Source organism: Macaca nemestrina, chromosome 3 (genome assembly GCF_043159975.1).
Source record: "Macaca nemestrina isolate mMacNem1 chromosome 3, mMacNem.hap1, whole genome shotgun sequence".
NCBI classification, from domain to species: domain Eukaryota; kingdom Metazoa; phylum Chordata; class Mammalia; order Primates; family Cercopithecidae; genus Macaca; species Macaca nemestrina.
This window is the reverse complement of record NC_092127.1, coordinates 71045055-71063151: the sequence shown is the minus strand read 5'-3', so window position 1 is coordinate 71063151 and position 18097 is coordinate 71045055. Positions and strand designations below refer to the sequence as shown.

Here is an 18097-nt window from a genome sequence, read left to right as displayed (position 1 = left end):
TCTTAAGTTAGATAATGCAGTGCCATGTCTATAGATTTCTTGTCAAGGGAGCTTAAATACTGTTGCAAAAACTGACTGGATATTATGCTTCCCACTAGCTTGCCCATCTTTCCTGTATTCTTTCTTATTTCCCTGCTGAATGTCAATTGTGTAGGTAGATCAAATAGTAAAGCTGATCCTGGCCTTATTATTTATTATTTTCCTCTAAGGGTATCCTTCCTCTAATTGTGCATGAAGCCCTACTCTAATATTAACCTAATTAACTGTTTCCAGCATATTTCAATGTTTTTCTTGTCTGAGAACAAGTCTTGTATAGTCTTTCCAGTTCTAAACCTGGTCAGAGAGAGACTAAAGTGATCATTGGAGCACTTCATAGTACTCCAGTGTCCTGCAGTCCAACTCTGCAGATGGTACAATGAATAAGTGTTCTTTAATCTGGATGCCAATGGGTAAACATTACTAGTTTGGCTGGTGTGGTGGCTAATCTTATGTGTGAACGTAAGGGATTCCCTAAGCTAAGGGATGCCCATATAGCTGCTACAACGTGATTTGGGGTGTGTCTGTGGGAGTGTTTCTGGAAGAGATAAGCTTTTCACCCAGTGAGCTGAGTAAAACAGATGGCCCTCCCCAATATAGGGGGCATCTTCCAATTTACTGAGGGACTGAATAGAACCAAGAGGTGGAGGAAGGGCAAATTCACTCTCTCTGCTTGAGCTGAGGCATCCACCTTTATCTCCCTCAGACATAGGCGCTCCTGGCTTCAGGCTTTCAAACTGCCACTTACACCATCACCCACCACCGCCACCAATTTCTCAGGCCTTCCGTTGCGAACTGAATTATATCACCTGCTTTCTTATTCCTCCAGCTTGCCTCCACAACCACATGAGCCAAATCCTATAATAAATGACCTCCTATATCTATATCCATATCTATTTCCTATCGGTCCTGTCTCTGGAAAATCCTAAATAATACAGCTTACTATTCACTGAGCAATCTAGTGTTCCCATTCCCCTCATGCCTTTAGGCTTTGAAAACTAAAAGTTAAATATTGAAAGTGGAAAAAAGAGCATCCTTGTGTTCATTTCTGGAAGAGTATGTCACCACAGTTCTGTATGCCAGTGATAACAGGATTCATGTTGTATTCTTGTTGTTTCCATGGACAACAGAAGCAGTGAGCTTCAAAATCCAAAATTCTCATTAAGTCACTTCTTTAGCTCTTCAATAGCTTTGTGACCAAGGGAAAGCCACTTAAACTATATAAATCATGTCTACCACTTCTGAAATGGGAATAATACTCTCTAGTGTACTAAACATATCTGATGCCTGGAGGAGGTATGAGTGCGTGTACACGTGTGTGTCTAGACACATAGGCATAGGAGCTTATCATTTGCTGCCTAATTGATTTCATGTACTCTAGCAAATATAGACATTTATATTTCTAAATAGTATATGATTGATTATAAAATATTAACTCTAAAAGTACTGTGCTCAAACGAAAATAATTTTATCTGCTAAAATAGGTCAAAATATAATCTAAGAAGCACAAATAAGAAACAAAAAAATTATCAAGACTTTCCACCAAGAATGCCACACATGTCATGAACACTAACATAAATCTTCATGTGAAACTTCTTTGCAATTACTTTTAATTTCAATTTCTGCCTCTTCATCTATTTGATGATTTATTCTGCTAACAAAGTTAGAGAAAATTCAAAGGCTATAATTTCGCTCAGTTCTCAGAACTCAGATTCTTTAAATTAGATCTTTTTTGTCTTCAACTAGATATTTTAATGCCTACAAACTTTCTTAGCTTTGCAAAATGAAGACTTGGAAAAAAAAAAGTTAGTGGGGTAGCATACAGATTAAAATTTGGAAAAATAATTTTGAAATTTTTGTGTTAAATTGTATTTGAAATGCAATTATTGTATAATTAAATTGCACATTATGTTCCCTTCTAACAGTCTGATAAGCATTTTCAAATGTTTTGTTTGCTAAAGGATAAACAATTGTTTTCTGCTGCAGAAATGACTGCTTCATTGCTGTAGTCATGAGTGGCTTAATGATGGAGATGTGTTCTAAAAAATGTGTTGTTAGCCAATTTTGTTGTCGTGCAAACATCACAGAGTATACTTACACAAACCTAGATGGTATAGCCTACTACATACCTAAGACCACCGAAATATACGTGCTACATTGTTGACTGAAACATCATTAGGAGATTCGTAACTACATAAATATGTGTTGACACACAGAGCAGTATTTATATTAGTCAAAAAAGTAAACAACTTAGATGTACGACAATAGGATAAAATGGGTAAATAAATTATAGCATAGTCATTTGATGCAATATTCTGCATTCATTAGAAAATTTGGTTTTGGAAGATTAATGTGATAGGAGAAAGCCCATGATATACAGTCAAATGAAAAATTCAAAACTCTATATTTTTAATCCTGATTGCTATAGCTCTAATTTTTATTTTATGGCACTAATTTACCTATATATCTATATGCCTGAAAATATAGTTATATGTGTTTATTTAGTTATTGAGAAAAATAGAAGGAAAACACATCATAATACTTTATTGGTGATTTTAATTATTTTTAATTAGAAAAAATGTTATTTTAAAAATAATAATTGATACATGGAATTGTAAATTACCTTCCTATATATAATACAGTATTTTGGAATAATTAAAAACAAAAGTCCCATTTTTCAATAATCAAACCACTTTTGAAGGTAGACATCTATGTTCTTAGGGTTCCTGGATTGGCATTTGAGGAGACCACTAAATTGTGCCTCTTCAGACAGCCATGATTCCTTACCTCCTCCGTGACTACAGTACTCTATCAGATGGGTTTTGCTTGCCCAGAATACATGTGGTTTTCTGTCTGTGGTGGTAGAGCACTGACTTAATTATAATTAGATTTTTAGATATGATCACACCATTTTAGACATGTTGCATATACAGAAAAAAGTATAATTTTATATCATTTTTATATTTTGTTCATAGTAATGAGTAGACTACTTCAGTTTAAAATAGAATAATGCTGAATAAAATCACTCTAGTAATGAAGGGTTTAGTGAAAAGAATATGATCTAAGCATATTGCTGGGTACTTAAGCTTTTTACAAGGGTTAGGCCAGTAATAAATATATTTTTAAAAGGTGGGAATAATGGATGAATGTATAATATTGTTCTCATAAACATCTGCAAAATCTGGTTTATAAAAACAACATAAAAGATGACAAATATCACTGCTTATCTTAAGTATATAAAATATCATCTAGAAATAAATTTCCCCTCTTTACCATATATAGGAATAATTAGTATCTGCCATCTGTTTCAATGTATCTTTTATATGTTTTAGTGTTTGTTTCTAGAATATAAAATAAACACATAAAATGGCAACTCAAATCTGCAAATTCAGGGCTAATTTAGTAACTTAAATCATTGTATTCTAGTTGACTAAGAGTTTAGTTCACAGTAACTTTATTTAGCTTCTAAGGCCTAAGAACAAGACAGGTTTCTTATATATAGTTCTTCTTATCAAGTTTTGTAAATGTACATTAAAAATGCAATCAAGGATCACAAAGCAAAGTTCAAATTCATATTTAGTTTGAATAAGAAGAAAGGCAAAAAGAAAGAATGTTCATTTTACCAAATTGTAAGACTTAAAGCATTGAACACACAAAAAATACGTTCAAATAGATTTGGAATCTATATTTTAACCACTGAAAGAAGAAAAATAAGAGACTGAAATGAAGTGAGTAAAATAGAAAAAGAAGAAAGATATGATCTAAGGGGAAGGAAATATAGGAAGGGTAGGCTAGAATGTTCAACTGGGGAACAAAAGAATTGAGAGAGGAAGAAGGGGAGAAGAAAGAAAGGGAAGATATTATAATTGTCAGCAAATACATATATATATATATATATATAAAATGTGTGTGTGTGTTATAATTGTCAGCAGTATACATATACAGACACTTGTATATGTATATTATATATCTTATACCTAGGCACATCCTTCCCCACACCAGGGTCCAGCATCTGACCTAGAAGTCCCATTTGTAACTTCATCATGTCCAGCTGGCTGAATTCCCCCTCCCCCATCCAAACCGTCCCCACCTTGTAAGGACCTAATCTGTCCCTGATGACATTGCCGTCAGTTCAGTCTTTTGCTCCCCTAGTTAGGTGTAGAGATCCACCAACAGGCCTGTCTTCTATTTCTGAGTATCATCAGGATGCATATATTACATGGTTTGGTTGTGCACACCAAAAAGCTTGCTCATGTTAAGAGAGTAGTGATATCAAAAGAATTAGATAGCTAAATTTCAAAAACTTACCATTGGCTAGATGAGTCTAAATTTGAACCCAGTAGTTCTCTACCTCTGCTTTTACAATTAGGAAGAATCTCTTGCATTCAGATAAAGCATACAATCATGGGGTAGTCAATGAATAAAAAATTGTATATCTGCTTATGCTCCAAAAAAGCTGGGACCATGAACATGATAAGGCAGACCTTCCAGATGTCAGCATTATGATTAAGAAAATAAGATTTAGTTGTGGGCCCAACTGTATTAAGGAAAGGGAGAAAGAAGATAAGGGATAGAGTAAAAGGAGTGCCTAATTTGGATCTATATCCTTAAGCTGGGATCTACCACTAATTTCATCTATGAAAGATCATTTACAAATCTAACAGCACTACCTTCTGCCTAGCTGAAGTGAACACTCAGCTACTGTGTATGTGTGTGTATGTGTGTGTGAGGAAGAGACAGAGAAGGAGACAGAGAGAAGGAATATAAGAATCAGAATTTGTGATTGAGAAAGAAAAAAGAAGAAAGAAAAGTACATTAAATACTCAGCATGGTAAATATTTTATAGGATATAACAATTAAAACTGTAATTCAAAATAGCTTTACTTATCAGAAGTAGGATATTTTATTAGTCTGTTTTCTAATGAAAGGGCAAATTAGAGATCTACTTTACTATGATATCTCATTTTGAATAATAATTATTATCTTTTGGGAATCTCAGATTTGGATTTTGAAAACCAAAGACTTGTTTGAGAAATAATCTGTTTCTTTCAACATACGTTCTGGCATAGCTTCACTAAAAATGAGTGCCCTTCTTTTGACAATTGGTGATCTATGTGCCTGAAGGGCAAATTGGATATATTTTATGTACTAGATACTAGTTCCTTTGATACATACAGAATAAACTTCTCTTTCCATTTAACTTCCTTTTTCCAACTGACACTTTTTGCTGATTTATTGCAAGCTAAAGGATAAATAGATGTATGTGTTTCATGTAAACTCAAAAGTATCTCACTAGTTTTAAAGTGCTAAAGAAACTATTTTCCATTATTTAATTCTCGCATGTATAAGGACCGGTTTTATCCTCTGAATGCAAAAAGGATATATCTTTTGGAAACTTTTTGATGCCATTCATTATCTGATACATTTTAAAAATTATATATTTCAGGCCCTGCTTGACACTCAGAATCTTTTGCGTGCACAAATCACAAATTTTACATTCAACCTGGGATTTTCAGGGAAATTTTACCATACAGGTAAGAAAAAGGGATTAACTGTTCTCATTAAGACCTCTCTGATCACTGTTTAAAATTGAACACTTCTCCTGTCCACACCTTCCTACATTCCCTATGTTCCTCCCCAGCATTTTATCATTCAATTCCATTTAACATGTTATTTTATAATTTTTGTAGAATATTAATGGTTTGAAAGTTTATGGAACTGTCTGATGGCCTTTCATTTTTATTGAATTATAATTTACATATATAAAAGTACATAAATAGTAAATGTGATATTCAGTGAATTTTCAAAGTGTACACAGCTGTGTAAACAACAGGCAGAACAAGAAAGAGAACACGTCCAAAATCTCCACTTCTTGTGCCCCTCACAATAACTAGCTTCTCTCCAAGAAGAGTAGGATCCTGACTTCTAATATCATGAATTAGTTTTGCTTGGCTTTGCGAGGTATGTAAAAGGAATCACACAGTAAATATTCATGTGTATCCAGCTCATTTTGTACAATGTTATTTCTGTTTCAGAGATACTATTGTCTATAGGTTATGATTCTTTACTTTTCCTTGCTGTACAGTATTCCAGTGTTTGAACACACAAAATGTACTTATCTATTCCATTCAGCTGTAGATGGTTGGATGTTTCCAGACTTTGAGTTTTTCTGAATAGAAATATTCATAACTCCCTGTTATGAACATTTTTATACCTGTCCTTTAAAGAATTTGAGTATTCTTTTCTGTTAATCATCAACTAGGAATGGAATTGCTAGTTATGGACACACTTATAATTAGCTTTAGAAGAAAATGCCAGTTTTTCAAAATGGTTGTACCTGTTTATATTCCCAACAGTATGAGTGTTCCTGTTGCTCTGTATGCTTGCCAGTATTTGATATTGTTTGTCTTTTTAATTTTAGCCTTTCTGGTGGACATGTAGAGATATCATATTAGGGTTTTAAAGTACATTTCTCTGAAGAGCAGTGAATGATCTTTCTTCATATTTTGACCAGCTATTTGGATATTCTCTCTTGAGGAATATCTGGGTTTTCTGCTTTTACTTAAAGATTTGTAGAAATTCTTTCCTTGAAATTCTTTTACAGTTCCACGTGTTCCAAGTACTTTATCCTACTGTCTGGCTGTCTTTTAATTTTCCTTATGGCGCTTTTAATGAACAAAAATACTTAATTTTACTGTCGTTCAATTTATCATTTTTTTTAATGGTCAGCCTTTTCTATCTTATTTAAGAAATCTTTGCATACCACAAGAACATGAATATTGTTTTTCTTTTTGAGACAGGGTCTTGCTCTGTTGCCCAGAGTAGAGTGCAGTGGTGCAAACACAACTCACTGCAGCCTCAACCTCCTAGGCTTAAGAAATCCTCCACCTCAGTCTTCTGAGTAGCTAGGACTACAGGCCCGTGCCACCATGACTGCCTGTGTTTTTTGTAGAGAAGAAGTCTTACTATTTTGCCTAGACTGGCAATGTATAAATCTGTGATATATCTGGAATTGATTTTGTGTATATATCAGATCGGGTCAATATAGTTTCTTTTTTCATAAAAATATCTAACTGGTTAGCCAGACATGGTGACATGTGCCAGTAGTCCCAACTACTCGGGAGACTGAGATGGGAGGATCACTTGAGCTCAGGAGGTCTAGGCTGCAATGAACTATGTTCATGCCACTGCAGTCCAGTCTGAGCAACAGAGCAAGAATCTGTCTCTTTTAAAAAATCTAATTAGCACCCAGTATTGTAAAGACCATCCCTTCCCACTGCTTCATTGTGTCATTATTATCAAAAATTATATGGCCATGTAACTGTGGACTCTCATTCTGGATTTCCCTATTAAATGTGAAAAGAAATCACTCTAAATATTGAGAATAATTACAAAGTTTTTTTCACAAATATAATTAAAATGAGTGAAGATATTTTGACTTGCCTCAGGATAGCCGAACACAATTTTGTAACTGAAAGAAATAACCTGTATTTTTAGAAGTTAAAAAAACAGATTACATGTATTGGTATACTCATATAATGGAATGTTCTGCAGTCATTAAAAAGAGATAATTTTAAATGTAAACCATATAGAAAGAGCTCTCAAGAAACACTGAAAAATCAGTGTACAGTACAGTGATTAGAACATGCTCCCATTTGTATAAAAATAAAGGAGAAGATAAAAACTATATAAAAATCAAGGCATAGTACAGTGATTAGAATATGTTCCCATTTATATAAAAATAAAAGAGAAGGTGAAATCTGTACAACCCTATGTATAGAACTCTTATAGCTTAGAAAACTCAGTTACTGAGTAGTTAAGTAACTTGTGCTATGCAAGATTTCTTAAATAAGATAGAAAAGGCTGACCGTTAAAAAAAAAAATGATAAACTGAATGATGCTAAAATTAAGTATTTTTTATATAAGAGCTAGTAATACAGGTATAGGATATCTGTGAGAGAATTCATAATAAACTGGTAGGAATGGGTAACCATGAGTGTATTAGTCAGTTTTCATGCTGCTAATAAACACATACCTGAGACTGGGTAATTTATAAAGGAAAGAGGTTTAATGGACTCACAGTTCCACATGGCTGGGGAGGCCTCACAATCATGGCAGAAGATGAAGGAAGAGCAAAGGGGTGTCTTACATGGCAGTAGGCAAGAGGGCTTGTGCAGGGTAACTCCCATTTATAAAACCACCAAATCTCGTGAGACTTCTTATTCACTATCATGAGAACAATATGGGGGAAACTGGCCCCATGATTCAATTATCTCCACCCAGCCCCACCCATGACACATGGAGATTATTACAATTCAAGGTGAGATTTGGGTGGGGACACAGAGCCAAACCATATCAGTGAAGAAGAGATTTTGAGAATCAAACAAGAAAGATGAAAAGAAGAGTTTTTACTAATTTTTTTCTGAACCTTTGCATTTTATAACATATATGTGTGTTAGATATAAATGAATAAACTCATAAGTAATTTTTTAAAGTGATATAATATTTAAACAAGTTTATCAGTTTTCTACAATTGCAAATACTTTTCAAACTTTTAATTTGATAATATGAGCAAGACTTACTTTGTATGTGTTTGATGAATACCTTCAAGGGTTTAATAAACATATCATGCTGAGAATTTTATCCGTATACTAACATCAATATAATCTCCATATGCACATAAACAACATAAATAGTAATTTTATTTTTATATAGAAGTAATATTGTATTTCTAGAGCAAGTGAATGTCCATTTGTTTCCATGGAAGTTACAGAGCCATGAGACTTGGCTATAGTATTTTCCTGTTGTACTATTGTGTAATGAATACAATATGTATAATCATACAACTACATATAACTTTCACCTATCAATTTGAAAACTGTGTAGGTTTTAAGAATAACTTTAACATAAGAAGCTCTGAAGCTTTTATTCCCCTGAATTTCTTAGATCAATACATAAAATACACTTTTTCTGTGATTGTTTTAAATATTAACAACTGGGAACTTCATGATTTATGTTTGACTTTGTTTTACGATTCAGTGAGTTGGTTCTTATTGTAACCTCAAAAATAAAAACATAATTAGACATCTATTTTAAATCTTTTCCTAATAGGAAAGTTCTGCTACCTTGGCAATAGATATGTGAAGTGAGAACTTTCTCTTTATGTGCAGAGGTTTAGTTCATCTTTCTAGCGAAGTTAGACTCATAGCATCACTAACTTTCACAATGGAGAGCCCCAAGAGCTTAAGGAAACAGAAGATTGCCCATAACCTCTTCCTAAACTTCTGAGTTAGGATATCCTAACTTCAGGATGATTGTCTTAGATTCTTTGACACCTATTATATAAATGAAAATTATCATATGGATAAAAAACCATCAGGGCAAACTTAAGGTGAAATATGTGGTATGTTTAGGGGGAAATGGGGATAGTAGGAAGAGACATCACAGCAAAACCAGGACAGCCCAGATTTGCTCAAGAAATACAAGAAAACACTCCTGACAACTCCATTATTTTTTTGCCCATCATTGAATACTGGGGAACGATGCTAGCCAATTCATGTCATTCCTTCTCATCTCTGCAAGGTTAGTCCTCTTTCTTTACTTGGGCACTTCCCACAGCTCATAATAAGAGTATCCTCTCCCTAAGTCAGAGAAAGTACAACACAGGTGGAAACAGAGGCCAAGGTTTGAAAGGGTCTTGTTATTTGTGTATAATATGAGAGTTTCCACAAAACTGTAGCCAGGGTTGTCTAAGGCCAGTTAAATCATTTTTTAGAGGGAACAGATGTAAAATTTAATATTTGATCTTTCAAAACTTAGATGGGATAAAATGTAATTGAATTATATTGTCTTCCTTTCTAAATGAAGAAATTGTTATTCCTTTTTCTATAAAAAATTCTATCCATTTTACTCAGTCTTGAAGGGAAAAAGAAAAGTGGCACTGTCATAATAGTAATACTTTATGTCAGAAGAGAGCTTTATCTTGTTTGATTTATTTTAATTTTTGAAGGTTATATGCATTTATGTGAGAAATAAAGGGATAAAAAATAAAAATCATAGTTCCCTTTTAGTGCTCTGTTAAGCACTTTTCATGTACTTTTCTACTGAATCCTAGAAGTTAAAAAATGTGTTAACTTGTTTTCTAGATAAGAACATAGAAACTTAAAGGGGCCCAAGGTCACATACTAGTGAAGTGTCAAAAAATAGTCTTAACCCATCCTTGATTAGGGAAGCTGAATGACAAAAGATTCTCCTTATTTATAGATTTGTTAGTCTTTTTATGTTTCCCCAAATCACTGAGATCCAATAGTAACTATACATTCTAATTATATTACAGAAGAAATTAACAACGGGAAGAGCAATGTTATACTGAATGAGTAAATGCTGATCTTATTTCTAGACTCCACGTTTGGCCAGTGAATGACAGTTAAGGGCCCTGAATTTGGAGTTGCTCAATCTGAGGATTTCAGTTCAGGCTCCGTCTCAAACCTCTCAGTGACATGGAGCAAGTTACTTTACCTCTCCAAATATCAATTCCCTTATTTGTAAAATGAAGTTGGCAGCAGCCCTCACCTCATGAGGTTGTTTTGAGAATGAAGTGAAATGATGGTTGTAAAGTACCCAACACAGTGCTTGACATAACAACACAACATAGAGTCTCAATCAATGATGATTTTAAATATAATATCAGAATAGGAAACACTACAGATAAAGTAGTGTGGAGACCAGTTATTTAAATAAATATATTAAAAATAAATTATAGTTTGCAATAACTTTATAAGACTTCAGCATAGTTTTGTGACAAGTTAAGAAATGGCACTTAACACTGTGGAAAGGAGTTTGGAAGTTTCTCAAAAAACTTAGAACTAACATTCAACCCAGCAATCCCATTATTGGACATTATCAGATATCCAAAGAAAGCAAATCATTATACCAAAAAGACACATGCACCCACATGATCACTACAGCACTATTCACAGTAGCAAAGATGTGGAATAAACCTAGGTGTCCATGTGTCCATCCAATCCAATGGTGGATTGACTAAAGAAAATCTGATACATATACTCCATGGAATACCACACCACCATAAAAAAGGAATGAAATCATACCCTTTGCAGCAACATGGATGCTGCTGGAGGCCATTATCCTAAGTGAATCAATGCAAGAGCAGAAAACCAAATACCACATGTTCTCATTTATAAGTGAGAACTAAACAACTGGTACTCATAGAGATGGCAACAGTAGACATTGGGGGCTAATAGCAGAGAGGGAAGGAGAAGAGTAAAGGTTGAAAAACTAACTGTTGGGTATTATTCTCATTATCTGAGTGACGGGATCTTTCATACCCCAAACCTCAGCATCATGCAATATGCCCAGGTAACAAACCTGCATGTCCCCACTGAATCTAAAATAAAAGTTGAAAATAAAATAAAATAAATATAATCTGCATCTTCCCAGAAAAAGGAAATGACGCTTAAAATGGAAGAATTTGACTTCTTGTTCTTCTCTTTTCCTCCAGTTCTAACAAAGGTGGGCAAAGTGGGGAAGCAAAGAGTTGGCAAGAGGCCATGACAGTCCAACCAAATGTAATTAACCCACAGTTAATTACACTTCAACTGCTTTTTAATCAAAAAAAAAATTTTTTTTTTTCCAAGACAGAGTCTCGCTCTGTCATCTAGGCTGGAGTGCAGTGGTGCCATATCAGCTCACTGCAAGCTCCGCCTCCCAGGTTAATGCCATTCTCCTGCCTCAGCCTCCCCAGTGGCTGGGACTACAGGTGCCCACCACCACGACTGGCTAATTTTTTTTTTGTATTTTTAGTAGAGATGGGATTTCACCATGTTAGCCAGGATGGTCTCGATCTTAAGACCTTGTGATCCACCCGCCTCAGCCTCCCAAAGTGCTAGGATTACAGGCGTGAGCCACCAAGCCCAGCCCATAATTATGAAAGTAATAAGCAAGAGACATTTGTTTTCAATGTAATTCTAATGTAAAACATTCTCAAAGTAGGATTAAAAGAAATCAGATAAGACAAATCTATAAAGAGAAGACATAAAATCATGCCTAATGTGAACTGAGACAAATATGTCAGAAGGCAGATAGTATTTGTCTAACTCTTGCATGATTCAAATGTATGAATATTTTAGTCACAGATTTCACCATGATGTTCAGGAAAGGACAACAAATGCCTGAGCTATCTTTTCAAAGAACCCTGAGATCTGCTGCTCTGTTCTGATAAATAATATTTCAGCAGAGTCCAACTAAAAAAGCATGAATAAAGGAAAGATAACAGGAAAGTTGCAAGAAAAGATGGGAATTATAGGCAACAAGGAATAGAGCTTAAAAGCGGTAGGAGAGGAGACTTCTTATAAACTAGGGAATCTCAGCTCACTGACATTACAGGGTATGTGGAAATCAGGAATGAATTGATTTCTGGGAAACTCCAAGAGACTCTGCCTGCTCTCAGTGTGAGAAAATAAAATGGCAACAAATAACTGACACTAATACAGTGTCCTGGAGACTACAAAATGTTAAGCAACAGGGGAGTATCTTGGATAGAAGCAGAGATGTTTAAATGCAGGGAAACTAAATGACATCATTCTTATGTCAAGCAAAACATGTATTTAAGATCACCAGTCACACCTACAAAATGCTTCTTTACTAAGTCACCTTATTTATCACCTCAAATTTAGAAGGACCCAAGAACCTGCCATGGTTAGGATCATCAGAGTTTCTAAACCCCTGAATCCATCTTCCTATTTTTCTTGCCTTTCTCTCTATAAAATTTCCCTGAGCCATAAGAAAACTGCTCAGAAGCTCCAAGAATGCTGGTGACTCATTCATTAATCAGGCCAATGAGTTAATATAATGACTTGGTCAGTTCTTGAACATAATGTCACCTCTCCCACATAGCACATGTGAAAATTATCTCCTCCTTTCATGTAGTATTGTAATGAGGAAAAAAAACTCAAGGAGACATGCAAAGAAACACAAGAAGAACTGAAGTAGGAAATACAGGAAGAAAAGAAAGGGGCATTATAAGTTGCCCAATATTGCCAGAATTATGTAGACACTACCTCCCCCAAAAAATAAAATAGGTACTGCTGTCCATCTTTTTACCTACGTGAATACAGACATTAAAGAGATCATGTGACTTGGCCACACAACTCAAATGTGTTGGAACCTACAAATAAACTAAAGCTTTCTGACTTCAAAGGCTATACTCGTTCTACTATACAATGGTAACATAAGTGTATATTAAGAAGAAAAAATAAAGAAAATAAAACATTAGATTTAAAGATGTAATCTTTGTATGTAGTGGAGAGGAAGTTCCTTCATAGCAGCAGAGTACTTAAGCATATGAAAGTGAAACTGAAGACTGTCCTTGAAGGATTATGGATTCCACTCACTCTATAGCACTCAATCTTTGTTTCTCCTGTATAAATTTGAATGACCATGAAACCTCTTAGTATGCCTTCATCTCCAGTAAAGGTTTTCAATGCCCACCAAATCACAGCACCTGATTCTTTTCCTGCCAATAGACTCTGCCTCCCTTCTCTTGAGAAGTTGAATGAACAATGTTAAGAGGGACTGGGTTTAGAATGACTGGCAGCAGTCCATTCTCCATCTTTAGCCTGTAGGGCTCTAATAAAACAAATCATATCAGAGCTTCCATTGAAAATATGGGAGGAGATTTTTCTCCACACAGAAAGGACATCATAGGAAGAACCCACTACTCTGGGAGCTTATTGGATTCAATGTTGTGGCTAAAATTCAAGTGTGGCTGCATAATTGTATAATGACTAGCATTATCTTATGATATTCCAGGACAGTAGTGAGCACCTTACGCTGTTCTTATTTTATGCTATAGTAAAGAAGCTATGCCTGGGGAAGTATAAAAAGGACTCAGCCCCTTCAAATAAGTTAAAAGAACAGTGAAATTTCCCGCAGTCAACTGAACTGCAGGCCAAGGAAAATGGGAGGAAATAAAATGAGTTCAAGTATGAAACCTCCAAGAAACAACAACAGGGCTGACACTTAAGGAAATAGGAGTTTCGTGATGGAAAATCTTCTTCCAACAACTTAAGAGAAAGGACAAGCATATGGAACATGAGTACTACCAAGGAGCAGCTTGGATTGTTTTGATAGTGGTGACTATGATTTCACCACTTCGCAACTTCTGTCCATCACTTTCACCCTTTCTTCTTGTTTATCCTTCAGTTTTCTCTAATTTTCCCAATAACAATTTCCACATTTCCTTCTTTTCTCTTTCTTATGCATCAGTTTTCACCAAATACTAAGTAGCTTCTTCCCAGACCTAAGGAGGAACCTGAATAAAAGAATTACTTTGTTGTATATGCAGCCCATGTCACAATGACCTGCTACTTCTGAGGCTGTGACACACATTCCTTACTCATATTTCCTCAATTACATTTCCTACTTATTCCCCATTCTCTCCAGACTACCAATTGCACAAAAATCCTGAAAGTTAAGAGTTCTAATATCCTTGGGAATGGTTATATATTTTCATCTTGCAGTGATTTCAAATCCATGTCTCATATTTAATAACGTTTAAGAGTTTTACATGGTCTCTGATTATTTTCTAACAGATTTTCCTTTGATACATTTGAGTTTAAAGCCTTACACATAAAACAGAATAAATGATGTCTTCTAAATACATATACGAGAATAGATTAGATAGGTAGATTGATTGATTGATTGATCATAGATCTGCATAACTGGAATTAATTGGATAATCTTTTTCCCCCCTAAAGGAACTGAAGAGGAAGATGAAGGGGATGACTGTCTGTTGGGGTCTGTGGATGAGTTCTGGTGGTTTCCTCACATGTGGAGCCATATGCAGCCCCACCTCTTCCACAACGAGTCATCTTTGGTGGAGCAGATGATTCTCAACAAAAAATTTGCCTTAGTAAGTAATTCACTTTGACTGTTGCATTGAAGTAGTGTACACTGATTGGAGAAATGAAAAGGTTATTATATTATGGCATAGCGGCGCTTTTAAGTAACTTTTTCATGTGATCATTTAGAAGATTTTGGTATTGCCACCTTTCAGTATGTGGCTCTTGAGTTTGTATTGAGTGCTTACCACTATACTTAATGTTTTGAAGGATCTAATTTAAGAGGGACTTCACAAGATACAAAATTTATGATGACGTTATGGTTAGAGCTCCTAAGACATGGCTCCTGTCCAGAAGGAGTTTCCTGCTGCACTGGGAAGGCAGAAATATGCACGTTAAACAATTGCCCAACAAAATAAAATATTTTTTCATGATCTATTTATTTATTTATTTGTTGAGACGGAGTCTCGCTCTGTGGCCCAGGCTGGAGTGCTGTGGCTGGATCTCAGCTCACTGCAAGCTCCGCCTCCCGGGTTTACGCCATTCTCCTGCCTCAGCCTCCCAAGGAGCTGGGACTGCAGGCGCCCGCCACCTCGCCTGGCTAGTTTTTTGTATTTTTTTGGTAGAGACAGGGTTTCACTGTGTTCGCCAGGATGGTCTCGATTTCCTGACCTTGTGATCCGCCCGTCTCGGCCTCCCAAAGTGCTGGGATTACAGGCTTGAGCCACCGCGCCCGGCCGTTTTTCATGATCTAATGCCAAACCTCACAGACAGAAAACCCACAGTTCAAAGAAGTAAGTATCACCGGGAGTAGCCCAAGATGGGTTCTTCTGGAAATGAGATTTTACATACATCCTGAAATAAGAATAATTCTTGGGTATCAGGATGAACTGGCATGAAATGAGGTTGAGAGAAAAGAGCAGGTAGGAGACCATAATGACTGCATGAGGTAATAAAGACTCAATCTAAACAGTTAAAAGCATTGCAAACATATATGTTGTATGGATGGAACATTTGCTTAGCTGAAGCAAGGTGCACCATGTAATACTGAAGGGTTTATATTCAGGACAGGGAAATTTATAGTAAAAGTTTAAATAAGCACATTATGAAGAAAAATGTGCTTGTGATCAGAGAGAGTACCGAGGTGTAGAATGGTTTTCTACACCAATTGCTAGAGCTAAGAAGTTTTAGTTGGTTCTCACAGCACCTTACTCAAACATATATAAGACGAGGTTAGAATTTATACACTATATTTCTTTTTCTTGAGGATATGTAAGACCAAATACTTTATGGTGGCATCAGGAGCCCATATTTGTCTTTTAGCTTCAATCTACTCCACCAAATATACAAATAGCTTCAGGTGCACCTTTGCCACATATTGATATTTTGTCAAGAAAGCAAGAATAGTGCTCCTCCACGCTGATACTGTGAAAATGTTTTGATGGTATATGAAAACTCCTGTGAGAAGGACAGTCATCTTTTTTCCTAAAAAATATAAATGGACATAATAAACAGCATGTAAAATTGGTAAGACAGTGCCAGAATTTGTATTAGAAAGTCCTGAAACTCATATCTCAATAGAGCAAACATTAATTCTGTCATTTCCAGAAATCTAGATTGCTGATACTGGCAACGTTCATCAGTAATAAATTATGTGGAGAAAAAATTACTTTGTGGTTTATTTCTAAATCTGTTGAGAAAAAGAGAATGGGATTTGTGAGAGAAGAAAATACATAAATACAGTAAAGTAAAGCACCAGTAAAAGATAAGATACTGAGAAGTGAGGAGTGAAATTGTTGTTGCTGTTGTTGTTGTTTTGATAGCTTTCCAAAAATAATGTACCAAAGCAGCTTCGATAAAAGACATGTCATTCACTGCTATATCTGCTGAAACTAGTAGTATCTAGAACAATAGGTGTTCTATTATTACGGGAATGAATCAATGAATGCCAATATTATGTTTATGTTTAAAACATTTTCAGATGTTTGGAAGTACATATTCTAAAAATATACTTAATACATATGCTAGAACAAGCATCCACAGGAGTTATATGCATTTTTCAGAATTCCCAACTAAAAAGCATCATGAATAAAAGAATAATTCAAAAACAGTATCTGGTAATTCTTAACCACCTAACTTAAATGTCAAGCAAAGCAGATTTCTTAGAAGAGTCATTCCGAACTACATGTTGGCAATTCACATTATTGTTTTTGAAGCAGTAGAGAGTAGTTGTAATAGATCTCCAGAAATAAGACCAAATATATTATTTAGTGTTTAATCAAATCCAGGACAAGTGGATTTCATTTTGTTGTGAGAGGATAGATATGAAAAAAAGACTGAATCCAGAACCAGTCCCTCCCCAGCCATAACAACATGAAAGAGCATATATATATAAAAAGCATTTGGGAACAGCAATTAGCATGTAACACTCAATAGATGGCAGCTGTTGTTTTTATCATTATATCTAGTATCATAAAATTGCCATCTTTAATTTTTGCCTAGGCTCCTGAGGTGTTTGGACAGACAGGTAAGAGGGACAAAAATCCTTAAGTTTAAAAGTTTACTTTGTATTGGGATGACATTTGTTTAATGTGAATTTAACCCAATTTCTAAGTATGTGTTAACTCTTTTACTTTCCATTAGGCGTTAGGGTTACAAAACTGCATTGTTGCTGACTTTAAAGATATAATAAGAAAAGATCAAGGGTTTCCAATTTTAACATATTTTTATTATTTTCTTAAATTAACCCTGAATTGTAGGTCTATTTATTCTCCCATTATAGATGAAGCAACTGAGAATCAGAGCAATGCAGTGATTTATTCATGATTATAAAAGTCACTAGCAGTACAATTAAGACCAGAAATCTTAATGTTGCATAAATTGCAGTGTTAAGTCTTCTAGTGCTGCATAAATTGTGCCCCCCCAGGCTTCCTCCCTAGTCTCCCAACCCAATTCACAGGTGTGAATCAAGATTTCTTTTCTGCTGGTAATCCAAGGGAATGTCTGGTTATGCTGGTAATACAAAGGGAATGGAGAACTTGAGGTGGAACTCACAGGGCAACTTTTCCCTCAGATCTTCTGAAGTTCCCTAATATAGGCAGAGTCTCTAAAATGTTGGAGGGGGCCAAAAGGGTGGGGAAGACAAAAAACTAAATCTGAGGAAATTTCCACTTGACCAAATATCACTTATCATATATAGCTAC

The 18097-nt window shown here is 35.2% G+C and overlaps 1 protein-coding gene across 4 annotated transcripts in view; it reads left to right on the top strand.

The window, feature by feature from the left end:
• Positions 1-18097, top strand: part of LOC105486196 (N-deacetylase and N-sulfotransferase 3) — a 217863-nt gene that overhangs the window by 61699 nt on the left and 138067 nt on the right. For all 4 annotated transcript variants that reach the window (XM_071093102.1, XM_071093101.1, XM_071093103.1 and 1 more), the window contains 2 exons: positions 5483-5570; positions 14811-14965. In XM_071093102.1, the coding sequence (XP_070949203.1) occupies positions 5483-5570; positions 14811-14965 (243 nt within the window). The remainder of the gene's footprint in view (positions 1-5482; positions 5571-14810; positions 14966-18097) is intronic.